Source organism: Eubalaena glacialis, chromosome 13 (genome assembly GCF_028564815.1).
Source record: "Eubalaena glacialis isolate mEubGla1 chromosome 13, mEubGla1.1.hap2.+ XY, whole genome shotgun sequence".
Lineage (NCBI taxonomy): Eukaryota > Metazoa > Chordata > Mammalia > Artiodactyla > Balaenidae > Eubalaena > Eubalaena glacialis.
The window spans coordinates 57,880,920-57,908,856 of record NC_083728.1 but is presented as its reverse complement, the minus strand read 5'-3'; the positions used below and the strand labels follow the sequence as shown (position 1 = coordinate 57,908,856).

The 27,937-nt window shown below is 57.9% G+C and overlaps 1 protein-coding gene across 2 annotated transcripts; it reads right to left on the bottom strand.

Annotated features, from left to right (window-relative positions):
• Positions 1-217: 217 nt before the first annotated feature.
• Positions 218-27,933, bottom strand: KCTD5 (potassium channel tetramerization domain containing 5). Of its 2 annotated transcripts, none has more exons than XM_061208117.1 (6): positions 27,671-27,933; positions 15,646-15,754; positions 13,898-13,989; positions 11,814-11,909; positions 8,401-8,526; positions 218-1,863 (listed from the first exon to the last, which is right to left on the bottom strand). In XM_061208117.1, the coding sequence occupies exons 1-6, from the start codon at positions 27,920-27,922 to the stop codon at positions 1,834-1,836; spliced, it is 705 nt and encodes a 234-aa protein (XP_061064100.1). In that variant the 5' UTR covers positions 27,923-27,933; the 3' UTR covers positions 218-1,833. The 2 variants fall into 2 exon arrangements, with proteins under 2 accessions (XP_061064100.1, XP_061064101.1); XM_061208118.1 differs by lacking the exon at positions 218-1,863 and adding an exon at positions 5,349-5,812.
• Between the last annotated feature and the right edge of the window lie 4 nt (positions 27,934-27,937).

The following is a 27,937-nucleotide window of genomic DNA, read 5'->3' as shown; positions in this document are numbered from 1 at the left end:
GATGATGGGTGAGGGGCCGGGGGCTGGTCCAGCCGAGCGGGGAGACGGGCCTGTGCTGCTCTAACCTGCCAGCCCCAGGCTGGACAGTGACACAGGCGGCAGGCCCGGGGCTGCCGCGAGCCCAAGGCGGCGCTTCCGCAGTAGTGGCTCTTCCTTGCATTTTAAGACACTAACAGTTGTTCTGCTCATTCATAAATACACAATTTTATTTGCTATTTTCAGGGGAAACTTAGGCATTAAACTGTAAGCTGATAAAATACGGATACCTAAAAAAGTACAAAAGTATAAATATCCCCTTACAATAAATTTTAGTGAATTAAGTCTTAATATCTTTAAATTAAAAAAAAAAACCCACAAGCCTATCTATTATGTCAAGGTCACAAATCAAACAACGCTAAATGGCCAGCAGCGCCCCACTGGTACACCCCGAGGCCAAGGAGGGGCTGCCCAGCCCCCGCGCGCTCCACCGGGAGGACAGGTCACCAGGGCCAAGTGTGTCCTACAGAAAGATTGCTATAAACGGATGAAGCCAAACATTTAACAACATACAATAGACCTTACAAAAGGAGGAGGTAAGTCCTAGGTGCTGAAGAACTTGGTTCATCAGGTAATATTGGCAAAGGAGAAGAGGGCACAGGCAAGAAGCCTCTGGAAGCGTCTGGAGCCAGACAGCGGTCGGTAGGCACAGCTCCCCTGGAAGCTGGAGGTCAGGAGGCAGAGCCGCCTGTCGGGCCAGGCCCCCCAGATGGACAGGCCCCACGACCAGCTGAGGAAGGTCTGTTCTCAAAGCATGCGGACAGCGGTTTTCAAAGGAATCCTGGTAGCTCCGTCACGTCAGAGGGCAGGGCCCGTGCAGCCTGTGTCCCCAGCGCCCCAGAAACATCAGAGAGAACTGCATAGTTACACGAGAGAGCCGGCGAGAGAGAGATGTTTGTGATGTGCTGTAAACATCCAATTTCCAACGTGACCTGGAGTTTCAGCTCCAGAAGCTGGGTGGACAGGCCTCCCGCCCCGACCTCCACCCCAGGTGAGAACAAGGCACTGATGGGCGCCAGCTCCCCCTGAGCCCCAAGGTGGGTCAGACGAGGCAAAACTTGTACCTCCCTTTACATGACTTAACAGATCAGCCCAAAAGGCAGCAGCGCTTTTAGGCATTTCTAAGAAGTGAAAGCACTGGGTAGTCTATCCACAATTGGAAAGACAGGATGCAAAGGTCTCTCGCCTGGAAACTACAAATGGAGAAGCCTTGACTGTGCCAGGCCGGGTCAGGCCAGTGGAGCCCAGCTCTGAAGGAGGACCGGGAAGTAGTGAACACGCGGAGGCTGGGAGAAACCACCAACCGGTCATGTCTGGGAGGCACAGCAGACCCCCTGCCCTGAGGACCAGGGCCTGGTGCATGCCAGGGTGACCAGCAGGCACCCAGAGCCCAGGGCCGTGGCGCTGCGGCCACTTCCTACCAGCAAGGCCCAGGCTCCGTTACAGACTGTTTATGTAGCACCAAGAACGCTGTCCTTTAAATGATCTTCGGTGATTAAAGGGTCAGTCAGGAGCGCCCTGCCTCAGGCCCGAGCGGCACTTGTGAAAACCAAGCGGAGGTCCCTACAGAGACGCCCGCCCAGGCGGCATGCCGCCTCTGAGTGGCAACGCCCGGCCTCGGACAGCTGGTCCTGTCTCTCACCACCCACCTCAGAGGCAAAAAAAGGATTCACACCCAGATCTCTAGAGAAATTGTCAAAAGCAGGTTTCTTCTCACAGCCAAGCTTCCTCGACATGGCAGATCATTGCATCTTGGGAAAAGGTAAAACGTCTCTTCAGTTGTCAACACTGTGTTCCTCACATCCTTGAACCCCGTTCTTGCAAAATCTGAAAATGCCAAATGCAGACAATGAGAACTCGGGCCTTGAATGCAAAGGCAGCCTGCAGCCGGGAGCTTCACGGCCCTGAGGCCAAGTGCCCTGCTTGCGGGTGGAGCCCACCGCAGGCCAGGGTCCGAGAACGGGGACCCTGCTGTGCAGGCTTAGCTTGCCCACTTCCAGGCCGCACACAAGGGGCAAGCCTCCCAGCTCTCCACCTCTCCACCCGAGCCTGACATCACCATGCCTGGGAAGTAGTGAACCTGTGGAGGCTACGAGAAACCACCGAGCGACCATGCCTGGGAGGCAGCAGCAGACCTGTCCTCAACCCGGCGCCTCCCGGGCCTCCTGAGACATGTGGCAGGGCTCCGGGGGGATGACTCCTCATTGAGGCCCCAAGGACCTCTGGGCAGCATCTCTCTCGATGGCCTCCTGAGGATGGGAGGCTCCCTGCTCCCAAGGGTGCCAAAGCCCACCTGGCGGTTTAACTGCCCACCGACTCCTGATTTTCTCTCCAGCCCAGCTTGATCCCGGGCGGAAGACACATGTGTGCAACCAGGGCCCCCTGGGCCCCCAGCCCAACCTGCCCCTCTTCTTTCTTCCATGCCCCATTGTAAACCACGTCCCTTCCACCCTGCAGCCACACACCCAGAAACCTGGGCCCCTGGGATAGCCCTGTCACGCCCACATCCATTCGTGCCAGCTTGCTCCCCACACTGCCTGGCTGGGGTCACATCTTCCGTAAATGGACCACCCCCCTTGAGGGTGCCAGCCCCCTCCTTGCTACAGCCAGACAGGACTCTCTGGGACACACACTTGACCCCACTGGGGGACCCTGCCAGCCCTCGGCCGCCATGCTTGAGCCTCTCCCTCCCACTCCTCCTCAGCACCTCGGAGCCAGAGCAGCGCCCCCACCCAGCCTTCCTCGCCACTGGAACCATCCATGCCTCCCATCTTCCCCCAAATCAAGCTGGGAGCTCCTCAAGGCCACAATCCCATGGGAGCCAGGGGAGACTTCGGAGTTGGCAAAGTGTGCTATTTCGACACGTCAAGCATGGCTGCTAAGCACCAAGTAACCAGGACAGAAAGGCCACGTGTCCCGGCCAAGCCCAACCGCGCCCAGGCCAACACTGTAAGATGACTCTCCCTGCGATCCCACTGGCAGCGAGAGTGGCCTCCCGGGGGCATTTTCCACTTGAATTTCAGAGCTGAGAGAGATACGGCCCCGAGGACACTGTGTGTTGCTGAGCCCTGGACCCGGTGCAACGCGGGGACATGCCTGGAAGGGGCCCGCCCTGCTCATGCCAGGCCCAGCTCACACGGATGCCCAGCCAGAGTGAGGCCCTGCGGGCACAGGCAGACTTCTCAAGCTCATGGCCAGTGACCACCGGCCCTGACTCCTGCTCACTGTCAGGGCGGCTGTCCAGAACCACACGGCCCATCTCTCAAGTCCCCCGAGGGCTTGTTCAAATGACTCAAGAGAAGCCCAAGCTCTCCAGCCTGTCCCCTGATGCCCCCCCATCCCTGTGGTTCCCCAGGCCTGTCCCTCTGTCTCTGACAGCTCCGAGGCCGTCCAGGCAGCACACCCTCTTGCCCGCTGCCCACTCCCCGGTAGGTGCACCTTCCACTGTGCTGGGGGAACAGCACCCCAGGCTGAAGGCCCCTCCTCAGGCCAGCCAAGAACAAGCCCCTAAGCTCAGCAGGACTCACCCGCTCACTGGGAAAGCCCAGGAGGCCCCTGTCGGAGGGACATGGTCTGAGGACGTGACTTGGGGTGAGGGTGGGTCCCCACTCAGCCCTAGAGGACCCTGTGGCCCCCATGGCGCTAGTCCCAGCCCCAAGAGGGTCTGCCGCCCTATCATCGTGGCTGTTTGCAGGGAAAGCTGGAGTTTGGGAGGCCATGAAGCCGAGAGCTGCTCACTCAGTGGGAGCCCAGCAGAGCAGACGGCGTCTGAGTTCACAGGCCTCAGTGGTAGAAAGGACAAGGCCCACGTAACTACCACGCAGCCTGGCAGCGAGGTGACAGCACAGGAGGGGCCGCCCTGCCAGAGCCAGAGCCCCAGTGACTATCTCCTAACGAGGACAGAAGACCCCTCCCGGGACCTGTGACAGTCACGGCCTGTCTGCCCTGGAAGGAGCTCTCGTTTGGGCTGCCGCCCGCAAGAAGGCCTGAGCTGGGCCACAGGGACTGAGCAGGCTGTGCATGGCACATGGCACCCCCGCCCCCCGCCCCAACCCAGTGGGCCCAGGGGCCAGGGCCACTCCAGGGCTGCCCCGCCATCAGCCCACCTCGCCCCTCCCACAGCCCAGACCCTGGCAGTCACGGCCAGTGAAGCGGCTCCTGCCAGCAGATGTGAAGTCTGTAACTGGGGGCGGGGGGTGGGCAGTGCTGCTGAAAGAAGCCCCTCCTCCCTCCTGGAGGTTGGCTCCTCTATCCTTGCCCCCGCCCCAGCCCGTGCCCCTGGCTCCTACCACAGTTCACCATCAGGCCAGACCAAAGTCAAGCTGAGCCCCTAAGGTGCAGTCACTCCAAACCGAGACGGGCCACAAACGCAAACTACCGCCTGATTTCAAAGACTTAGAGAAGAGCAAAGTAAAATATGTCAGTGATTTTTTTAGGTTGAAATGACAATATTATGCATGTAATGGGCTAACAGTATTAGCATCAATTTCACGCATCTTTTTACTTTCTTAACGTGGCTACCAGAAAGTTTAAAACGACAGATGGAGCTCGTGCTGCACATGCCCTGGACGGCAGTGGTCCAGACCAGGGCCCAGCAAACTTTTCCTTAAAGGGCCAGGTAGTAAATACTTCAAGATTTCCGAGTCAAGAGGTAAAGCTGAAGATATTGTGCACTCATATAATCTCCAGAAAAATAACCACTAAAAACATAAAAGCCATTCTTGGTCTGCGTCCCCAGACCAGACTCACAGCCAGATGTTGGCCTCTCAGCACATGGCTGGCCACAGGCTCTTCCTGAGCTCCTCACCTGCAGGGCTTGGCGGGGAACCCCTGCATGACACCTGTGCCCTGCCCTCTCTGGGCCTCAACCTCCCCTGTGCAACGCGAGGGAGCAGACGAGGCACTCCCCGCTGATGGGATCCTGGCTGAGCCACGGGTTTCGGACAACAAGAGGGGCCAGGAGGCAGCAGGGACTTGAGGAGCAGCGAGGGGCTGAGGGGGCGTCCACGGAGCCTTCCATGACAGGGCAAACAGAAGGAGGGTCCCCACAGACTCCTCTCCACCAGCACCCCTAGTCTGAGGCATGAGGGAGTAGGGGTGCCACGGGCTTTGGTGTCGGGATCAGGGCCCACTCTCTGTGGCAAAAGCCCCGACTCCTTGGCCCTGAGCCCATGGGTGGACTGGTGACAAGGTGGGGAGACTGGCGGGCTGGGGGCTGCGTGTCCCTAGGAGGCGCAGGCCCGCGTCCCTGATGCTGGCACCCATGGCAAGGAGGCCCTTCCCAAGCCTGACACACACAGCGCGCAGGTGCTTCAGCCAAGGTCCCAACCCCACCCACACGGGCATCCTCAAACGGGACAGACAGCCCCGCCCCGAGACAGACTGGCTCCAGTGCAGATCTATGCGCTGGCATCTAGCATGGAAGGTTCTCTGTCAACTACAGGCACGAGACAGACGCAGGGGAGGAGGGGCTGGGATCAAGGAGGCTAAGGTAGGTGGTCAGTTTCAAGGGCGCAGGCTCACCATGACATTTACACTTAATCTGAGTCATTCCCTTCGTGACCCGTGTCTTCGTCGTCACTCTGGCTCGGCACCGGCAGGCGGCAGGGAGGAGAAGAAGAGAGGGACCGTCAGTGCAGGGCGAGGCGGGAGGCAGCAGAGGGAAGCCCAACCAGACAGGCCAGGCCTCCACGGGGCAGCAGAGAGCACGGCGCTCAGGGCTGGACCTGAAGTTGTGCTGTGCGGCGAACTACAGGCCAGCCTCGTCCAGATCACACTGTGGGGAGAAGCACGACGTCCCTGGGCCCCGGCACTCCCAAAGTTCCAGAGTTTTCCTTCCCTCTGTGTTGTGAAAAACTGAACCTTGCCCAAACAGAGGTCTGGCCTTTGCCCTCGGCTCCTGGGAGGTCATGACCTCCAGGACACACCAGTCTGACCATGTGATGGGGGGGTGGGGTCAGTTGGCCGGGGAACTGGAGACTGCAATCAGGCACATGGGTGATCAACTGTTGATCAATGGATCAATCATGCCTATGTGACTGAGCCCAGTAATATCTCTGCACACGGAGGCTGGCGGGGCACCCCTGGTGGGCGGTGCTCCGTGCACGGTGCCACGCATCCTGACTGCACGAGGAGCACCTCTGCGACATGAGCTCCACGTCTGGCATACTTCCTGGCCTCTGCCCCACACACCCTCCCCTGGCAAGTTTGAAACCCCCCCTCTTTCCGTACTTCCTGTAATAAACTGTAACTTTGAGCAGAACAGCCAGCAGTGAGTTCTGAGTCCTCCCAGCAGATCATGGAGTCGGAGAGTGGTTTGGGAAGCCCCTGAAGTTGGGGCTGCTGGTGGCCGCTCTCAGTGGACCGGTCCCCTCTCTGAGTTGCCCGACCCCCACCCGCTCTCTCCTGCCACTTCCACCTCAAGACGTGTGTGTGTGTGTGTGTGTGTGTGTGTGTGTGTGTGTGTGTGTGTGTGTGTCTGGCCCATGCTGTGGGCACGCAGTGAGCAGGTCCACAGTAGTGGACTCACTGTCCTCAGAACATGAAGTACTGCTCCAACCAGGCTGTGCACAGGTGTCCCCAGATCCCGACCCCCAATCCGGCCTCAACACTCTTCCATGGCTTACGGAGGCCCTGGCTGTGCTCCGCCTCCTGGGGAGCTCCTGCCACAGCCCCAGTTTAGAAGCCGCTGTGGCTGCCACACTCCAGAGCCAGGTATTTCTGGAGAGAGAAATAGGGCCACACTTTCAATGGCAAAGGGATTTGGGGTCATGAGTGGAGTTCTGTCAGCACAAACGCATCCCTTCTGCAGCTGAAAAGCCACCCGAGGGACATGAGCTCAGGCAGTTGCCCTGGAGGACTTAGCTATGAGAATTTTTCAAGTTCAGAAATAAAAGTTTCTAAAAATAAGACAACTTGCACAAGAGCCCTGCAAACGCTTAGAGAGGTATGGCTCCTCGTGAGGCTGGGGGCTCCGGGAGGTGGGGTTGCCTCCTACCCTGACTCAACAGGAAGCACGTCCCCAGGCATGGCACTGGGACCCCTTTGTTCCCGGCCCATTGTAGGGACCTGCACCAACCCCCACGACAGCCTGTCCTGGGCAGCGGCGGAACAGCCCGGATCCTGCACTTGCAGCTGCAGGCACCCTTGCAGGCCAGGGGTTGGGGGTGGGGTGGGGGCCAGGATGCGAGGACTCTGGAGGCCCCAGGGCCTGGACAACTGCCCAGTCGTGCTGGGGTGAAAGAGCTGCCTCGAGCACCAGTGGAGGACGGCCACCGCGGGAGGACCAGCGGGCGAGGTGAATCTGCCATCCATTCCCAAGCCCACGCCTCCAAGGAAGACCCTGAAAGGCTCACAGGGGCAGTTCTAGGCAGGTAGCAGCCAGGGTGGCACCAGCCAAGAGTGTGAGGAAGGCCTGGAGCTCCTGGTTTAATGTCATCAGTTAAAACCCCTCTGGCCTTGCCCACACTCACTCAAAACACCCTCTGACAGCATGCCGGAGCCTTCCACCAGGGCCGCCTGTGGGCCCAGGACACACAGGCTGGCCGCCACAGAGCCCCTGGGTCCCCTCAGAGCCGGCTGTCGGGCTGTCCAGGCACCACCTGGCTTGAAGGTCCAGAAGGCCTGCCCAGGCTGATGCTGGACTCTGCAAGGACAGACACATCTGGAGTCACCAACCTCAGGAACAAGCCCAGAGGAGTTGCCACTAGAACCTGTCACCTCCAGGCAAGGGTAGCAGCTGCTCCCTGCCACGAGGCTGCCCTTGCGCTCCTCGGGAGACAGAAGGGCCAGACGTCCAGCAGGGAGCCAGTGCAGTTCAACAGGAACTGGCCTGTGCCAGGCCAAGGCAACACTCCGTGGAGTCTCAAAATCACACAACCTGCTGGATCTGCTCCATTTACAAACCAGCACGACTCCCAAGCCTGGGATGGGTGTATCCGAGGCGGGTGCCACCAGGAGGCCCTGCCCTCCAGCCTCGACGTCCCCAGCCCCCAGGAAAACGGCCCACAGTGGCATCACTCAGAAGCGTAGCCCCCACCGGCAGGACTGGAAGACAGCAACGCTTCCAGGAGCAGGCTAGCGGGTTAGAAGAGGTGAGGGCGGAAGGCCTGCGCTGTGGGAGTCACAGCGTGTTCAACAATCCCGCACTCCACCACTCGCATCCCGTGGACGTCCGTGTCCTCTGTTCCAGGACTCTGCTTCTGATATGCCAGGCGAGAATTACGTGATGATGGACAAGCAGCATGAGGCGAGCAGGCCGCCAGGAAGCCTGCACGGCCAGGAGCGCCGCGACGACAGTACGAAACACAGCAAAGGAGAGAAACCCAGCCCTGCAGAGGGCACTCGGGCCGCAGCCTCACCCACCTTGGCCTTCTCACTGGGCTCACTGGTCGTGCCGTATGGGGAGTTGTGCAGCTCCTTGGAGACCACGCAGAGGAACTCGGCCTGGTCTTCACTCCCATAGTTGTAGGAAGAGCCAATGCTGACCAGCTGGGAGGAGAGAAGGCCAGTGGGATGTGGGCAGAGAGCCTCACACACCTGGCTCAAGACCAGCCCCCCGCCAGGAGGGAAACAGCCTGCGAAGACCCCCGGCAAAGACAGCCGATGCTCGGGGAAGCTAAGGGACAGGATTCAGCCAAGAGACTTTTAACAAACTTACTGAAAATAAAGTCCCTGAACACCCACACTCAAGCTCAGACGCAACCGTACACACACACCACGTGCAGGACAGGCCTCCTGTGCCAGCACGTTCAAGCTCCTCTCAGGTTCCTGGCTGGGTCCCGGGGACGCTGAGCGACCCAGGGAGGGGAATGCGATGCTGGAGTGGGCACCAAGTGGGCCGGGCCCGAGAGCAGGCAGCGGGGCGGTGGCACTCTGCTCTGCCCATAAGTTGTGCCCTCCGCACGGGCTCTGAACACAAGAGTGTGAGCACACGCCCGCACACATGTGAGGGCGAGCCCCTCCCCAGGGAAGCCAGGACCAAGCCTTCCTCCCACTGGGGCTACTGACTGCGAAGGGGCATAGGAGGGCCGCAGCAGCTCCGACAGGCTCAGGGAAGGGCTGGGGGCAAGAGAGATGCCGGGGCTGTGGCTTCCCACGCCTCAGCCGCAATCTCAGTCTGGGTGTGTCCACGCCCATGGCCCTGCATCCCCGGGCCTCCAGGTCACCACTACGGCCACACAGGAGCTGAGGGCCGACCCGCCTGCTCCAGCTTAGCCCAGAGCCACCAGGGACTTTGTGTTTAATCAAAAGAAAAGCACTAAAATTGTAGTGAGCTATCAGTGGCACAATTATCAAGGCAGTGCCTGGAAGGCCCTCCATCTTTGCCTTCTCTACTGATGGAACTGCCCACGGAGGACAGGCCAGGGGCGGGAGCGCCACGTGCAGTGACAAGGACACGGTGAGCACCGCCGAGTGAGGGAAGTGTGCAGAGCGGTGCGGCCCGCTCTGGGAAAGGAGAGGAAAGCCCCAGGGCCAGCGTGCCCACCCTGCCTCTCTGGTGGAGAGAAGTGGATGGTTTCTAGAGGTCATGGAGGGAACAGATCAGACCCCCGAGAAACTCATCCCTCCCACCCTTCCCCCAAGGCTAGGTAGGGTGCCCACCTGTCAGCCTCTGCCAGAGATAACACTCTGGATGCTGGGGAATGGGGTCCAGGGAGTTTGTGTTTTGTGTACACATACAGGTATTTGTTTTCCGAAACATGGGACTGATTTTGCAGCAATGCTGTTTTGTAATTTCTTTGTAAACCTTAGGCTTTTCATTGGGGGTTAGATGGCTACCAAAGCGATAGTGAAATAAAGAGTTGAGGAAGGGGAGGAAAAAAAAAAAGAAAAGGTCTGTTCTAGGAACAGACTGGAAGGCTGTTCTAGGTTCATAAATGCCTCTCGAAGACAGGGCCGCCACCTGCGGACCTCAGGGGTGCCCGGCCCTGGATGCAGATGGAGCAGCGCGTACGCAGCCACTCAAAACCAGGTCTGCCCAGGGACCACATCCTCACGAGGCGTGCAAGCCTCTCAGAACCTGGCTCTGGCCTTGTCACTGACCACTAGGCGACTCTAGGTTCAGCCCCACCACCTCGCGGGGTCCCAGGCTCCGGCCCCTCTTCCCCTGCAGTTCTGGCTCCTGTTTCTGGGAAGTAGCCAAGTGAACAAACATGACCCTGGTTCTGGGGTTTCTCTGGCATGAACAGGGGAGCACGTCCCCAAGGGAGGAACTGGGCAAAGCGGGTGAGACTTGGGGAGAGAGGAGCTGCTCTTTGCTGTGGGTTTGGGATCCGCTCGGAGGAGCTCAGGACAAAGCCCTCGAGCTGGTCTCGGGGAGGAAGTGCCCATGCAGGAGGCACAGGAACCCCTCTCCCTTCCACAGGAGCCACAGCGAGGGTGACCTAGTTCACGGATCCTGAACCGGTGACCGCAGCTCCCGTCTCCCCAGCCCTTTTCTAGGCTGCACACCAAGGGACAAAACGAGGGGCGGTGGGAGCCTTCCTTTCCTTTGTGAGCCTGGCGTGACTGTGCTGGGGTCAGGGAGTGAGGAATGCAAATGCAACCACAGGACCCCGCCTGGACACCCTCCACACCCCCGCCCCAGGGCAAGGGCAGGGCATCAGAGCAGCCCTGCTGGCTACGTCTCCGGGTGGAGAGTGGGACACAAGTGCCAACTGCACCTTTCATGACATTTCAAGAGGTTGCCAAGCATTCTACAGCCTGATTCATTATTTCAAAAGACCCATAACAAAGGGTAGCCTTAATTAGGAGGGATGCCAGGGGACCCCATGATTTCCCACCGTGGACAGAAAGCTGGCACCAGAGGACGCTCTCAGGAGCCAGAGGGGGCGGGCTGGGGTCACAGACCTGGTCTCCGCCCTTCACGACCAGCGCCCGGGGCTCGGGCCAGGCAGGGTCATAAGCCCAAACCTCAGAGTCTCTGCCTAAGACACACAAACAGTGACAATGAGCTTGTGGGCAAGGTATCACCCACTCAAGAGGACATCCTTGCCGTGTTCTCAGGCCCACAGGTAACGGGCTGCAGTTCCCCAGGACGAGAGGCAGCATGCCCACAGAAACACCAGAGCGCTGTGGACAGAGGGCCGTGGGTGGGCGGAAGAGACTTGGCTCTCAACCCTTCTCACAGCCGTCCTAGCAAAAGCAGAGCTGAGGAAAATGAGGGGCATGGCCGAGCCAGAGTCAGCAGCACTTTCCAATCAAGGGTAGGACAGGGGGCTGGGGGGCTGCAGAGCAGCCCCAAGGGGAAGGGCATCTGTGCCAACGGCAGCACAAAGGAGCGGGAGCCCCATCTGCTCGGCCAGCACAGAAGGGCCAGGAGGGGCCAGGGCGGACACGGGAGGGGACGGGTGGTGGGCTCAGGCCAGGAGGCACTCAGGATATCGACTCCACACACACACACACACACACACACACACACACACGGACACACGGACACACGGACACACGGAGATGTCAGAGAAAAGCACACAGAACAGTCCTCCCACAAAAGAATGGGCTAGACTAAGAAAAATAACTGCAGAGAGAAGACTTGGGAGGTGGGACCCTAAGAACAACTCTTGCCACTCCCCCCATCACCCGTGACCAATCCAGTCGGGACTGGTACAGCTGCTGCTTGTGAGAGGTGCTGGAGACATGATGGGGACCCATGCTTCCATGAACTGCAGGCCACCCAACACCTCATTACTGGTCCCGGGGGCCAGCTGACCTGAGGACCCGGCAGGGCCTTTATAATTAAAAGATCCATTGTGCTGCAGGCTCAGGGGGTACTCTACCTGCTCAAACTTCCAGCCGTCGGACATGGTGGAAACCATCTGCGTGAGCTCCTCCTCCTGACACTGGAGCACACGGTACACGTGCTTCACCGGCACCTGTGAGAAGGGCCACAGGTGAGGGCAACGCCTGTGCCCCGCCTCCTCACAGCCCCGCCCCACGTGCCAATCAGGGACGGCGACGGGGGCCCGGGGAGGCCGACGGTTCCCTTCCACCTCTCGGGCCCAGGTCGTGATGCCTAAAGGAACCCCAAAGGCATCCACCGAAGAAGCAAAACAAACATGCTGGAACAGCTGCCGTTTTCTGCTTTCCCATCCACCTCCAAAAATATTTCCATTTCTGAATTCCAAAATAAAATGAGTCATGTTCCTGAAATCCCAAGAGCACCTGTGGCTAGATGTGAATACACGATGACAGCCATTCCTGTGCCTTGGGGGAACCACACAAAGTCTCTGAACTAAGGGGGTGCCTTGAGAGCCAGGCAGGACCAGCCTCAGCCCTGCTGAGAGCCCTACAGCCCAGCCTGCTCCCAGAAAAAAGCTCTCAGACACGCACAGCAGCTCGGACAGGAGCCCGTGGATCTTCCGATCCACTCACCCACCCGACCTTCGCTGAGCTATGCTCCAAACTCGGCTTCTGGCAACACCGCGGGGAGCACTGGCCAAAGGCCTGTCCCAATACAGCTGCCGCTCCAGCCGATACACAACGCGTCAGTGACAGGGTCACAGCTCAAAGTACACTGGTCACCACACAGCCCAAGTGCTTTCATCTGTGAAACAGTGGAGGACACTGAGCGCTGCTCAGCCTGAGCCTGCTAATCCCCTTGCCAGCCTGTGAGGGGGCCTCTCCCACATCCACCATGCAGGGGGGACACGGGCACAGAGGGCTGGTGCCAGCCCAGGTCACAGGGTTCGTAACCAGGGGGGCTGGGCGGAGGGGAAAGAGGCCTCAAACTGGCCAGAGATGACTGGGGAGCTCGTGGCCACATCTCCTGCCCCCTCCCCAGGCCCCTCCCGCTGTCCCGATGGTCCCGTGGCTCCTGCAACAGGGAGAGGGCGGGGGTTGTGTGGTGGGCGGTCCCAGCCTCCCACGCCGTCGCCCCAGTGTGCCCTCCCCTGGCCCCTGACCAGCCACTCAGAGAGCCCAGGCTGTCAGCAAGCCTCTTCACAAAGGCCAAGAGCTCCAGCTCAGGGCCTGCCGGGCGCCCAGCGGGAAAGCCCGGGGTGGGTGGGGGGCAGTGAAAGAGTTTTAAGTGGACGGAGACTCTTCATGTAGTCTGGCATGAAGCTCTGAGAGAAAGTGCACTTCACAGCAGCCTCCTGGCAGAGGGAACCCGCCGGGCAGGGCCTAGTGCTCTGCTAGCAAGTGCAGAGCCGGCACCGCAACAAAGACTAATACCTAGACCCTCTGGCACCTCCCTTCGTGGGAGGTGCTAGACACAGCCCACCTCAAACAACACTGGCCTAATGGGCAGCAGACTGGCCGTGCTGGCCCTGGCACTGCTGACTGTGGTCAAGTGCAAATGGGTCCCACATGGAGCTCTGCACCACTGGGGACACAGTCCAGCACAAAGAGTACCTACTGAGCCCTTCCTTCCTGGTAAAAGCCAAACTCTCATAGTGCCTACACACACCTACAGGACCCCCACCTCATCCGTCTGTGCCCAGCTTGCCACCAACTCCCCTGTGCTGTCCCTCCAGCCACGCTGGCCCCCTGCATGGGTTGAGTACTCAGCTACCACAGGCCCTTTGCACTCGCTGTGCCCTGTCTGCAATACCCTCCCCGAGATGGCCACACACTCAAGCCCCACAGAGGCCTCCTGCTCTCCCTCTGCCCCCTCCTCACCCTCACTGGACCGTCCTCCTCAGCAGCTGCTCATCGTTCCCCACTGGAGTGGGGCCCCCGAAGCACGTGCCCTGCGTGCCGGCCAGGGCGCCAGCTGGCAGCACGGCGGGAGGTGTCCAGAGGGCGGGCCACAGGCGCCAGGACAACTCCAGAGGAAGCCGGTCAGCAAGGAGGGAGGGAAGCGAGCCGCGCCTTTACGCCAGGCCTCGGAAGGTTCCTGCACCTTAGTCACCGGTCTCACCTGTGATGTTCTGCTGTCTCGTTCTCTAATTTTGTCCTTTACAAGTTTTATTAGTGAGGTGATATTGTAAAATTCTGCTTCCTCCAACACCCCTAGAATAAAGAAAAACAACTATAATTCCCACCAGATCAAAGAATAAACGTTGTGCCTCTGCCCCTCAGTGGACCGGTGGCCCGTTCTCAGCCCAGCCCACTGGAAGCCCCCAGCCCCCGTCGTCATCCTACAGACTCTGCAGACACCGCTGGCTCTCAGGGCCCCAGGGCGCACACGGAGAAAGGGCATGTTTGTGGACACACGTCTGGCCCACGTCCTTCCAGGTGACCCTCTGGGTGCTGAGTTCACGCCGGGTCCCCAGGACGTTTCTCGGACAGACCCCCTCCAGAGCCTGCAGCCGTCTGTCCTGGGCTAGCGGCCGCCTCACATGGGTCCCTGCGTCAGTCAGAAGACGGCTGGTTGAGAGGCTGCTCAGCTGCGGGACTCCTGCCAGCTTAGGAACCCTTTCCTGCCGTTTGCAACGTCCCCAATTTAGGGGCTCTGAACGGCCAGGAAACTCTGAAGAGCGGATCGGAGGGGCCCTGCCTCGGGGGCTCCTCGTGGGTATTCCAGAAGGTCAGGTGCATGCCTCCTGCCACCATGCCTGTTTGTCCCGACCAGTCTGCACTCTGCACAGCGGATCCCTGCGCTAGCGGCACCGGGAGCTCAGAGCCGTGGACTCTGTCTGACCCTCGAGCTGCAGCCTAATGAGGTCTCAGGGACTCAGCAGAGCGGGGGGTGGGGCAGCCACCGCCCAGGCAGACGTCTCTCTCTTCAAGGCCCCAAAGGGAGGTGCACCTGGCACGTCCCATCTCAGGATGACGCGGGGCGACGTCCTATCAACCCTTCCCTTTGGATCCAGGGGTGGGGACTGTGGGGCTGCGATTAAGCCCCGGAAGCCTCAGGATAAGCGCTTTGGCCTGAAGGGCCAGCCTTCTACCATCCAGACGCTCCAGGCGCCCCTCGTGCTCTGAGGGGCAGATGGGAAACGGCACCCGTGGGGGCCTTTCTCCCGAAAAAAATCACTGCGTCTGAGGCTGACGGAAGACAGGTGAGCGAGGCCGGGCGGCAGGGGCTTGATCTGTGGCAAGTACCACATTTGCTTTCTAAGCAGATCACGCTGGGAACAGTTTGCCTAGAACTGTACAGCTGCACACACAGAACACACGTGTGTGCACGAAAAAGACGCTGCAAAAGAAGATGCAGACACGTAGTCAGAGGAGCAAGAGGGCCCAGAGAGAAGGAGGCAGCGGGCTCAGCTCAACAAGCAAAGGGGAGAGAGCCCTGGGCTCTCAGCACCACCCGGACCCTGAGCTGGGAGCCATAGCACGGCAGGCATCTGGAAACGCAGGAAGAACTCAGAGGGGGTTCTGCCAGGGCTGCCCCAGAAGGAGAGCAGACCCGGGGTGACCGAGACCGGGGACCCCCGGGAGGCGGCGGGCCCCAAGCTGTGTGAATCAAGGCAACCATAGAGCAGCGGGCCCCAGGGAGGAGCCCCACCCTCACGGCACCAGCAACCAGACGCCTGAAGGAGGGAATGGGTTGCAGTCCCAACCGGCCCCCACCCAGCTCTGGATTGTCTCAGCTTCCTGGAGGAAGAAAAGGGGAAGAGGCAGCACCGAGCAGCCCTGTTGCCTCTGAGATAAGCATCTGTGAGGGATGGAGCTGGAGAGCAAGGGAGGGCCCCCCCGACCCCGGTCCCCCCTGCGACTCACCTTCCTCGGCAAGGTCTTTGTTAATGACCAGCTTTCCATGTCTCAGGTAGTTCAGCACAGGCCCAAAATAGGTGGGGTCTCTGTCGATTAAATAGGCACCGGTTTCATCCTACAAAGAACAACACACCAAGGTGAATCCCAGTCAAGAAAGCACAGTTCCCACAGCTGGCCCGCAGCCCAGCCACAGCTAAAGGGGGTTTTGGAGGCTTGTGGGCTGTACGCGTCTAACACACAACTGGAAGGATCAGCGTTTATGGCGCTTTAGGGAACCCCTAAGCAGCGTCGCCTGCTTCCAGCCACCTGCAGCCGTTGACCCTGATCTGTCACCACTGCAGGTGAAGCCAAGTTTAAGCTCTGTTGTGTCAAGGTGACCTCCCTATTTACTCTGAGGCAAGGAGATTGTGTACAAGGCCTCTTTCCTCACAGCTCCAATAATTCCTGAGGGCGAGTTCATCCTTTTCTCATTTCAGCAACCGTCCCACAAGAGTAACCTGACACACGTTCCCCCATGGGATGCTCTCAAAGGCAGGACTGATGCCAACAGGTCAGCATCTGAAGGACACCGCGACCCGGGCCGCCGCTGCTCATTTCGGGGCTCCTCGCTGGGCAGGACTGGGTAGTCAGAGGCTCATGGAACACAGCTTCATTTTCTGCTGCCAAGTGACCCTAGAGCTCCCCTGAGACTGCTGACCGCCGAGGAGGCCTCCCCCACAGCAGCGCCTCCCGGGGTCCATCTACAGAAGGCGCTCCCTCCACACCTGGGCAGGCCCTGCTTCGCCCCCATGGGCCAGGGCCTTTCTGAGTGTTAGGGACCCTCACTGCCCACGGCACACAGCGTCAGGCATCTTGGCAGGGAGGTGGCGAGGCGGAACCCCCTGAACCTCTTGGACGTGGTGAGCCCACGGGCCCCAGAGCTCACTCCCACTGGGAGGAATCTCAACCGTGAAGCGGAGTGCTGTGTTAGGGCCCCCTTCTCACTCATGAGCATCAAATCTGGAATTTCGTGTAATAAACCTGGTGGTTTCAAGGGTTTCCTCCCGAGTCCACAAAGCTGTAAAAACCTGCTCTCCTCAGATCAAATCCGGATGTGGGGCCAGCGGGACCCGGAGCCTCGCTGATGGGTGGGCAGGCCCCGCTCAGCCCGGAGCACCTCTGCCCCTTCCTCTCTCCCACAGGCCCTGGGTGCTCAACCCAACCTCCTGCCTCGATAGGCCACCGCCTGGTCCCCCCATGGGCTTCCTAGCCCCCAGGGCAGCATCCAACCACACACAGACCCCCAACTTCATCTAAGAAAGCACTGGTCAGATGTTGTCCCAAGGGACCCTGCCTCCCGGCCTGGCTCCTCAGCCCTTTCTCCAGACTCCCTAGACCCCTCCTCTTCTCCAAGCAAGGCCAGAAGACCCCTGGGACAGGTTTCTGGAAGAATGATGCTTCAGCAGCCTCCCTACTGGTGAAAAACAGCCGCCATTTCCTACAAAGGGGCCGAGGTCTGGATAGAAAAGGATGGAGCTGCCGCAACACGGAATCCAGGGGCTCTTCCCTGCACCTTGCGGATGAAAAGAGCCCAAGCGTGACAAGTGCAGATTGCCAAGCTCAGGAATTATTCATCGGCTCACTGCTACCTCCATAGACAGCTGGCAGAAGATCGAGAAGGAAAGATCAGACAGGGACTGGGCTCATCTCCGCCCTCAGGACACCCCAGGGAGCCTCCCTTGTCACACGGGGCTGAGGTCCCACGACGGGGCTCAAGGCCATGCCACCGACACACTGGGTATCTCGCTCAGCACTGGGAGTGGGCGGGAGAGGAAAAGGAAGTGACCCAGGCCTCCAAAGCCTGGAGGGATGGGGGATGGGACAGAGAAGGAGGGAAAGGAGGTGAGCCCACAAAACTGTGGTGGTGGCACGCCCAGGGCCAGGTGAGAGGGCCACCGCCCAGATGCAAAGGGACCCCTGACCAAGCACTGGAGAGCACTGGAGAGCCAGAGAAGGGCAGGGGCGGGAGGCCGCTGAACAGGGGTGGCTTTTTCACTAAAAGGCCACGTGGCCAATGCTCCGAAGGAACTCCTGCCCAGGCCCAGCCCGCAGCTTGGCGCACATCAGGCCAGGCTCGTGGCCCCATCTTAGGGTGCCTGAGGTGAGGCCCTCTAACCCCGGGGGGCTGAGGACTCCCCAGGAGGGACTGGGGACCCAGCACCCAGGCTGGCAAATGCAGAGGCAGCAGCAAGGGGTGGGGGGACAGCATGCCCCCACCAGCCTCCCCAACATGCTCCTGCCCATACCCTGTGCTCAAAGGCAAGTGGCCTCCATGCTCAACTACCCAGCCATCCAAGGGAGGGGCAGGCCCGTCGCTGTGTGGGGACCCCTGCCTTCATAAAAGGAGCAGCCTCACGGATACTTCCAGAACAAGGCCAAAGAGTCCAAAGCATTTGCTGCTAACTGGGCTGGAGCCCAGGCCCAAGGGTGGAAGAGCAAAGAGGACCCCACCTGCGTCTCAGGGTCTGGAACCCAGGCTTCATATCCACCAGCAGACGTTCCTGGTGGCCCACCTGGAGAACAAGAGAGGCACTGGTCCCTGGAGATGCCGGGAGCACAGCCGGGAGAGAGCTGGCACCACAGCGAGGGGGGCACAGAGCCACAGTTGGCGGGAGCACGGAGGTCGAACCCCTGGGGTCCAGGCTCACGCTCGGCTACTCAAGGCACATTGCTCCTCTCTCCAGGCCTCAGCTTCCCCATCTGTCAAATGAGATACTCAGCCAAGAGGAGGCCGGGGGCCCTTCTGGCTCTAACGGTCTGTGTCTAGTCCAACGTCTCTTCAAGGTGACAGAGCTGGGCTTGTGACCTGTCCTGGGGGCTGGGACAAATTCCAAGGCAGAGAAAGCCACATGCTCTGGCCACGGAGATGGGGAAGCACAGAGCCAGGAGACTGAAGCGCACACCTGGCCGGGCCCTCAGAGGCCTGCGCCTTCCACACCTCCTCCCCGGGTAGGAAGCAAAGGCAGTGCCTCCAGTGACACCCTCCCCACCCCCCCACCCCCACCCCCCCACCGCACAGTCCGTGGCTTATCTTAAAAACCCGTATGAAAACCTAGAGGAGGCCATCCTGGGCACTCAATCCACACATGGGTTTAGAAAGCTGGGGCCGAGGGAACCCCAGAAAGAGGCCTGGGTGCTGGGCATCCAGACCTGCACCAGAGCACTGGCTGCCCACAGCTGGGCACCAGCTCCCTGGGTGTCCCAGGACGCACTGCCTGAGCCGGCCTCCAGGGGACTGGGGAAGCTGGAATGGGCTTCAGTTGGGACCCTTGTCACCCCATGCTTCTCCCATGTGGTGTCATCAGCTGAGGGCAGGAAGCTCAGTCCAGCAGCTGCCACGCTGGCCCCAGCAGTGTGGCCTTAGCACTCCCTCCCGGGAGGGAAGACCCACCCACCTAGACCTGGAAATGCAGGCCCATGGGGTGACCCTAAGATACTGAAGGTCAAGTGGCCATCCCCTAGCAGTGACAAGCCCGCCCCTCCAGCCCCGCCACTGCTAAGCAGACTTTAGGAGGCTTCATGGCAGCTTCCTCCATGGACCCCACAGGGCTCTCTGGCCCAGTTTCTTCCCGTGGATTTGTTTTGATCTGATGGGCTTCATTGAGAAACAAGGACGATGACTTCCCTGGTGGTCCAGTGGTTAAGAATCCACCTGCCAATGAAGGGGACACGGGTTCAGTCCCTGGTCCGGGAAGATCCCACATGCTGCGGGGCAACTAAGCCCGTGCGCCACAACTACTGAGCCCGCGTGCTGCAACTACTGAAGCCTGCATGCCTAGAGCCCATGCTCTGCAACAAGAGAAGCCACTGCAATGAGAAGCCCGCACACCACAACGAAGAGTAGCCCCCGCTCACTGCAACTAGAGAAAGCCCACACACAGTAACGAAGACCCAGAGCAGCCAAAATTAAAAAAAAAGAAAGAAAGAAAGAAAGAAATTAAGAACAAGAAACAAACAAGGCTGAGACTCTAGGGTTAGGAGAGACTGGGCAGCAGCATGTTGGGGCAGCGCTCTCATCCTACAAGGAGTGCCAGGGCCCCCAAATTCCACTGGGCTTTATCTTGGGCAACAGCCCAGAGGACCGCAGACTGACTCTCGTTTAGAGGCACCCAGGCAGGAGCTCTGGAGGAACGCCGTCTTCCAGCACCTGAGCCCGAGCAGCACTCGAGGGTGTACGCGTGCCGGCAAGGGCTGCCTGCACACTCAACTGTGACCAGGCTGCGACTGACACGGGCGCCAGGGCCCTCGGCATCTCATGTTGCTTGTGTTTGTAAGTGGCCCTGGGGCCTCCATCCTAAGGCAGAAATAAAGAAAACTACAGAACACAGAAAAAGAGAAAATACCAAAACATCCCAAATTCAGAAGTCTCAGGCTCGCTTATGCAAAAGCATAGAGAGAATGGTCTCTGTGACACCCACACCAGCAGCGGAAGGGGATGTCCGAGGCTCGGCCACCGGCAGCTGTGGTAACAGCACCCCATCCATCACCTGCTCACGGGAGAAGAACCTTGTGATGTGCACTTGGCATGGTCACACTTACGAAAGGCAGCAAGACACGAGGATCTCTCTCCTCCCTCCCTCCGTCCTCTCCTCAATTTATATAACAAGCGTGTGCTACATTTATATAGTGGCAAGGCTTGAGGTTTTTGGGTTTTTTTGTAAAAGAGCCAGAATTAAGATTGCTTGCTTGACAAATCATTTTCCTCTACTGACTATCCCCACTTCTCACTGAGTCTGCATTTGACCTACTTGTGAGGTGCTGGCTTTTAAAATATACATCTATCCTAAAGGCATAAAAGAGAGAAATGCTGGACTTGGCTCTTGAATATTTAATGAAGGTCATGCCCGTCAGGTTACACACTGTTTGCTGGGGGCTCACTGATGCCCAAGTTGGCCGAATCCCACTCCAAGGGGGCCCAGCCTCCGAGGCCGAGCTGCTGGGCTCCAGGGAATTGTGAATCCTGCATCCCTGAGCCTGTGCCGCAGAGGGAACGCCCTGGCCACGGCCAGGAGCACCCTGCCCGCAGTCACTTCTCTGAGAGGAGCCAGCAGGCAAGACAGGCCAGAGCCCACGTCACACGCTCTCCGAGGAGACCCCTGACCTGCAGTCCCAAAATGGATGGAGGCAGAGAAGACGATCCTGATTGGAAACCCGCGCAGCCCCACCCCGTCCACTCCCTTCTGAGCAGCCCAGCAGCCTCACCCCTCGGCGCTGGTTAGGAGGCAATGCTCTGACAGGGCCGCTGAGGTTCTCCTGCCCGCCTGTGCCTGGCCCTCACGTTCAAGACAGATTCGAATGCACTGCCCGGCGAAACATCGTGGGTCCAGGGCGGGCCGCCCGCCCCCTTGATAGAACCATGCACATGGCCTTGAAAGCGGCCATAAGGAACGAGGGTCGAGGAAGTCAGGCTCTCAGGCAAGGCTGTAGACGGAAATGCATTCTGTGGTCAAGTCTCACTCCAGCTCCGTGCATTCTCTGGAGAGGCCTGCACCTGGCTCCTTTCTATCACCTTCCCAACTTCCACAAACACACGAGGAAATGGAACACAAGAAACGCACGGCCACTGGAGACTAGAAATGCAAAGGGTTGAGTATCCCAAGCTAAACGCAAGATGTATTCTGTCAGATTTCCCCATTTGAAATCTAAACGCAAAAGCATAGAATTTTCTGTACACAAACATTTGCAATCAACATAATTAGAAATAATTTTCACTCTGAAATAATCCATTTAAGTGATTCTGTTTCACTTAAAACCTTCACCTCTGCCCTCTTTTCTCTTTTGTTTTCTACAGTTTGTCAAATCCTTGACCTAGAAGAGGCCTTAGACATCACCAATTACAAATGAGGAAACAGAGGCCCAGAGGCCCAGAGACTAGAGGCCTGTCCAAGCAGCAGATGTGCAGAACTGTGCTGACGTGTGTGGGAGTGCTGGCTGCTTCTGACTTAGCTTTCCCCATATGAGACCCTACGATGCCCTGTGTACACCTGGAGATCAGAAACCCTCCGGCACACACAGGGAATAAAGGAAAAGCAAGGGCTCTGGGTCATTCCCACCCTCAGATCTCAACCAGCACCCAGCTCTCAGGGCCCTGACCCCCGGGTGCCTCCCAGTCCTAGAATGTGGCTTAGAAACAGAATTTAGGGTGACATAGAGGACTCAAACGAGGCTCACTAAGAAACAAATGCAAGAGGACGTGTGAAAGGACCCCAGCACATGAGGCTCCTGGTTATTCTCGTAGAACAAACGTGCTTCAAATTCACCTAAGGTGGCGGTGGGGGGGGGTGTCCCCACCAAGCTCCACGAACAAGCGGAGATGGCTCACAGGGACCGTTCAGCTCAGCAGGACCGGGGCCTGCTTGGAGCAGATGTCACATCAACTGTGCAGACAGAAACAGGCATTGGGCCACCCCAGGGTGTGGGGCAGTCGTGGGCAGGATGTCGTGGGTGGACCTGCCAGCCAGAGAGCCACCCGTCCAGGTCACAGTGCTATGAACATCTCTGTCACAAGGCAAGGGGGCAGCCATCTGTCTGGATTTCTCAGGTACTTCCCTCCCTACAGACACTCCAGTTACAGAACACCTGCACATAAATCCCCTACAGATGCCACACTACTCAGCTTGGTGGCAAGAGAGAGAGAGAGAGAGAGAGAGAAACTAGGAAGTCAACTTGACATGGAAACAGGCGGAAACCACGTCCGCCTGGGAGAGAAGCACCAGTAGGAAGAGCCCAGGGTCCCTGGCCGCAAACCTCCCCACAGTGGTTCTGCCAGCCTGGAGGCGAGGCCCCCTCCAGGCCCAGAGTCTCCAGTCCCCTGGACGCCAGTCACTCAGCTCAGGCAGGCAGGACATTCTGCAGCCAGGACGCCCCGCCAGGAGTTCACACCACGCCCGCTGCTCCCAGGGGTGCCCAAGCCCTCCCCAGCAGCTGCCCCACAGCCACCGCCCTGCTGGCTCCAAGGCAGCCTCTGTTCTCTTCCTACGCTCGGCCCTGCCGGCAGATCCGGTGCAGAGTTCCCCCTTCCTTCTCGCTGGGGCTGAAGAGCAGGCCCATGGCTCCTCTGCACCCTCGCCCACCTCCCCTCCTCACCGAGGACTGCCTGGCGCCCAGCACTACCTGCCTCTCCGTTACCTGTTTCGAAAAACCTACCTTGGCCTATGTAGTGGCAGTGATGGGCTGGCCCAGCTCATCACCTCCAGAACCAGCCCCAACGGAGCCTGACTTGTAACACCAGGCCAGGATCCTGGAAGCCCAACCACTGAGGAAACTAAAACCCACAGAACATAATACGGATGACGAGGAGAGATGAACGGTATACACCCCCGCTCAGACGCCTCCCTGATGCCACAAGCCCATCCCAGACACACATGCAGGATGGTACTGAACTCTGGAGCTGTGTTCTCCAGGCTCGAGGGCACCAGGTTTCTTGTACGATAACTCGATGGCTGCCCAGGAAGCTGTGCCCCTCCCCCTTGGCACAGGCTCCAGTGCCCAGAGTTGGGAACCGGCCCTCCAGGGCCTGTCCTAAGAAGTGTCCGTCTGGGACGCAGGGGGCACTGAAGGGCCCGGCTTCCACACCCCACCCTCTGAGGCCGGCCCAGCAACCAGAGCTACCTGCCAGCAGCATGAGGTTTGCTGCAAGTGAGGGAGCGTGTAATAAGTGACTAACAGGAACAAAAACAAATTCTGAGGGGGACAAAAAAGCATTCTTGGTACATTCTTTCTACAAACAAAGTACAAAAGTAAAATAAAGACTACTAAGAGCCATCTCTAATTCCTGCAACGACCCAGCACCAGGCAGTGTGTGGGGGAGGGCTCATATTCCTCAGCTTCCTTAATTCTCACAACTCCTCCTCTGTGACTCCGCTCAGAGAGGTACATTAACTAACCCCAAATCGCAGGGCAGGTTAAGTTGTGGGTGGAGTCAAAGTCAGGCCTGAGTCCAAAGTCTAACTTGGCCACCATGAAAAATGCCCCGTACCCCCAACACCCACATCCCACCAACTCCAGACCGGAATGTGCTGGGCGCCCTGCAGTCTGGGGAGAGCACCAGTGCTCGAGGTGGCCTGCTGGCACCCTGGCCACACAGACCCCTCCCTGGGTGCCACACAGAGTCAGCTCCTCTAAAGGACTTTAAAGATTCCTGGCCCAATGAAAGCTGTCCTTGAGCATCCCTGGAAAGCAGTCATGTGCACCCACTCCAGGGGAACGCAGCCACAGACAAGCCATAAGGAGCTGGCATCTCTGGGTTCCCATAAAACTCTATTTGCAAAACCAGGCAGGTGGACCGCAGCTTTCTGACTGCTGCTCGAAACCAAGACCAGTCACTGTCCCGCTGGCCAAGAGCGAGTGAAGGCTGCCCGTGCGGTCGGGGGAAAGAGGAACTGCTCTGCAGTTGACGACCACTTCCTCCCAGCCACTCTCAGACGGCTGACGGCTGTGTCCGATGCCCCGAACAGCTCTCCTCACTAAAGGCAAGCCCTTCCTCAGGGCTTCCCTGCTCAGGTCCGAGGGGCCCTGTGGAGAGGTGACCATGGCATCCACGGCGAGCGAACCCCCACTGCACTGGGCCACCACCTGCCCAGGGCCTGAGCCAGGCGTGGGGTCAGGGCTGAGAATACGCTCGGAGCCAATCCTCAAGCAAAGCGTGAGACGAAATGCACAGTGGCTCGGGACCCCCACTCCTGGCCTCAGACCAGAGACCCAGCCCTCTCACTGGAGCTCACGATGCTCTCAGCCTTTCGCCTCTGACTTAGTCACACGGAACATAATCTGCCGTTTCACTCTAAGTAATCCCCACTTCTCCTGCCAAGCGGCTTAAAAGATAGTCCTTCCACCCACACCCCCATCACTTAGCCCTGTCCGTAAAACTCCTTTCACTATCTTTCTAATCCTGAAACTCTAGCCAACACCAAGTACGCTGGGGGTTGGCACAGGCAAAGAACTGCAGAGGACATGGCATGTCATCGGAAGCACCTCGACGGCCCCACCCCTCAAAGACCCATCTGATGCCACCACATCTGCAACCCCAAAGCCAGGACAACGGCCCTGTTGAAGGGCAAAAGCTCATGTGAAACAGTTTTCTCCAGGCCTGGCTCAGCTGCAGAGACTGAATGCCCCCCCACCCCAAATCCTACTTAATCTGAGTGGTTTCCAACCACCAAGTAGTATTTCCTGTTTCCCTTTTATTCCTAAAGCATCTCCACACTGAAACAGGGACTGATTCAGCTCTGAACAAACTCTAATATGTTTTTCAACAATGCCACTGGGCCAGGTACCATGGAATACAGAGAGATATAACCCAAATGAATCACATGTCGAGTATTTACAAAGCACTTCTGGGAAAGAGTGTTACACCTGGCCTGCCCCTGATGGAACAGGGGAGAGAAAAATGACCCAGGATAGCAGGTGAACAGATGCCGAAATGAATAACACAGACACAGCCCCACTGGGGAAGCACCAGGAGGAAGTGAGAATTCACACTTGGGCTATCTATAGAGAGAACTTCGTGGCAGCAAGGGCCCCGAGTCAGAACTGGAGACAAGAGGGTAAGGGTTTAGCGGCTTGGGGCACCGTGGGCAGTGGGTCCCAGTTACAGTCCAGCTCCCCACCCTCCCTAACAACCTGTCGGCTATTTAACAAAGCACTCCTCCAGAAAAATGTCCTGACACCACCACTCCCACAGGGCTTCATGACTGAGCTCCCCGCCAGACACTGTGCGTTTAACAGCAAGCTCCAGGTCCTCTCCCAGTGAACTCCAAACCCATCAGGCTCCTGAAAGATTCCAGATCTTCCACTTCTTGGAACTCCTCCCCCTGATCTCCCCACCCAACCCCGACCCAAGCACTACTCTGCAAGCCCAGGTGCTCAATGAACAGGAGACAAATGCCCAGCAGGAAATCTTCCACCAGGTGCGTCCAGCCTTGTGAATATCTGCGAAGTATGCTTTCATCAATCTTAACTATGAGGTCAGGGCTTGGAGATTTTTACATGTGATTCAACATCCTGTTTCTCTTCCATCACATAATTGCTAGCATTCCACTCTTCCAAACACCCCTTTCCCTCCACCCTCATCCTCAGATTCCTCACTCAAGGTTTAATGATCTAGGAGTGAATCTCTGGGACATTCTTTCATCAGAACCGAAGGGGGAAAAAACTGAGAAGAATGAGTACCTTATACATTTTCTCATTTGAGGTAAAACACTCTACGACCATGACTAATGGGAATTAGCATTACTCTTTCTGGCAAATTCACATCTGTGGCTAAAACTAACCCATATTTACTATCAACTATTTTATGAGACAGAAACTGTATCTGCTGCATTACCTTTATGTTCTAAATTTCAATTTTACAATTGGGAAATCAAATGTGGTTAAGTGGATGACGGTGAAAAAAAGCAACTTCAACATAGACATACTCTGATAAATTACCCTCCCCAAAGGACTACTATACAGTAAAGCATAATTTTTTTAAGTAGTCTTGAGACAGTAAAGACTTAACTGGGCAAACTATAGTTAATCAGCTCTGAATAATTGTCTCAGTGCTAAACAGACAGCCATTGCCTCAAAACAACCCAATGGACAAGAGCAATGTAAAATCGGACTCAATATACAAAAAAGAAACGCTCAAGTAGAAATGCAAGTGAATGACCACTAAGGCCCACTGTTTAAACAGAAAAACAAAACAGTAAAACATACACCCACGCTATAAAAGGAAAATCATAGCTAACAAAAGCTTATTTCTATCCTGGAGATGACTATCATTTTCTGGGAGGTCAATTCTCTAAGAGTGGAGAGCTTGGTCAAATGAGCAATGGAAACAGCTGGGGGGGTGGGGGTGGGGGTACTGGAGCGCTGGCATCTCAAACCCTGATTTCTACCCATGACTGGTGGTTTTGTGGTAACTCGAGTTCTCATTTCCCGATCATAAGGTCATGCCACACAGAGGATGGTCTGTGTCAGGCTTCTGATCTTGAAGACGGATCTGAATCTTTCTGGGAAGCCTATGCCTGGCAAATGCTGGGCTGGCAAGGCACAAAGCCAAGTGCAATTATGTAGGCTCGAGTGAAAGACACAGGAAAGTTAGAATAAGGTTTGTGAACTGCCTAGGATAAATACAGGTAACAACTATTCTTCCAACAGAGCCTTTTATGAGTTTCAATGCTGTTCAGCTCCAGAGATATTCTTCAGCCACACAAGTCTTGTAAAGGTAATAATTAAAATAGTTTCTAGTACCATCTGCACAACAGTATGAGCATTTAATCTGATGAAAGGCAATCAGCAAACCAAGCTACAGATTCCTATCCTTTTGAGAGGGCAATAGGAAAACTAGGTTAATTAGAAAGTAGATTGAAAAAGATTTCCTATTTTGCCCTTCCTTAACACCCCTAAGCCACCCCTTAATATGAGCAACATTCCGTTTGAAAAATCACTCTATGGACGGCACTTTCTGAGAGTGCTGAGTGGGTGCGTGTTGCGGCTGAAAACGATGGAGCACCAACTCTCTAAATGCAAGTCACTGGGAAAGGCAGGCCACCCGTGTCAACCCCCCACACCAACGTTAAGTCAAACGTCTGGAATGTGAGAAGATGAGAAGAACACCAGGGTTCTCGGATTCCAGAGCCACTAAGTACACTGGGACGGAGAAGAGGTGTTCTCACACCAGGAGCAAAACAATCTGGGGAGGAAAAGAAAGTAGATCCACAGCAGAGTCTGGGGTCTGCGAAACCTCCTCCACCGAAGAGCAGAGAGGGCGAGACAGAGAGACACCCCGACGTGGACTGGCTGCGGATCTTCGAGGGTGGTGGGCGCCAGGGCACCATCCTCTCCTTCCCCGGCCCAGGACAGGGAGTCGGGGGGCTCGGGTCGAGCTGGAGACGAGGGGAGCGCGGGGCTCGGAGCCGGGGCGGGTCTCCTCAGCGTGGGGCAGGGGGCGTGCGGCGGGCCGCCGACCAGGGCGGCCCGAACCCTCCTGGCTGGCCCGCGCGGCCCTCACCTTGTCCGAGTCCAGGTCGGGGTCGGCCTGGCACAAACGGTACAGGAAGGATTTCGGATCCCGGCACAGCGTCTGCCGAGTGGTGAGGAAGTAGGTGCCGCCGACGTTGAGCCGGACCCACTTGGACACGCTGCCGGGGCGCTGGGCTAAGGCGCCGAGCCCCGCGCTACAGCGGCGGCACAGGCTACCCCCCAGCCCCGCCCCGAGGCCGCCCGGGGCCAGCGGCAGCAGCTCGCAATGATTCTCCGCCATGATCCCAGCAAGCCC

What these genes read in the sequence shown, in the direction of transcription:
- KCTD5 (XM_061208117.1), bottom strand. Translation starts at nt 27,922, where the DNA reads ATGGCGGAGAATCATTGCGAGCTGCTGCCGCTGGCCCCGGGCGGCCTC. An exon ending in CAAAGACCTTGCCGAGGAAG is followed by an intron (nt 13,990 to 15,645) that starts GTGAGTCGCAGG and finishes TCTTTATTCTAG; the next exon opens with GGGTGTTGGAGGAAGCAGAA. An exon ending in GAGACAGCAGAACATCACAG is followed by an intron (nt 11,910 to 13,897) that starts GTGAGACCGGTG and finishes CCCTTCTCACAG; the next exon opens with GTGCCGGTGAAGCACGTGTA.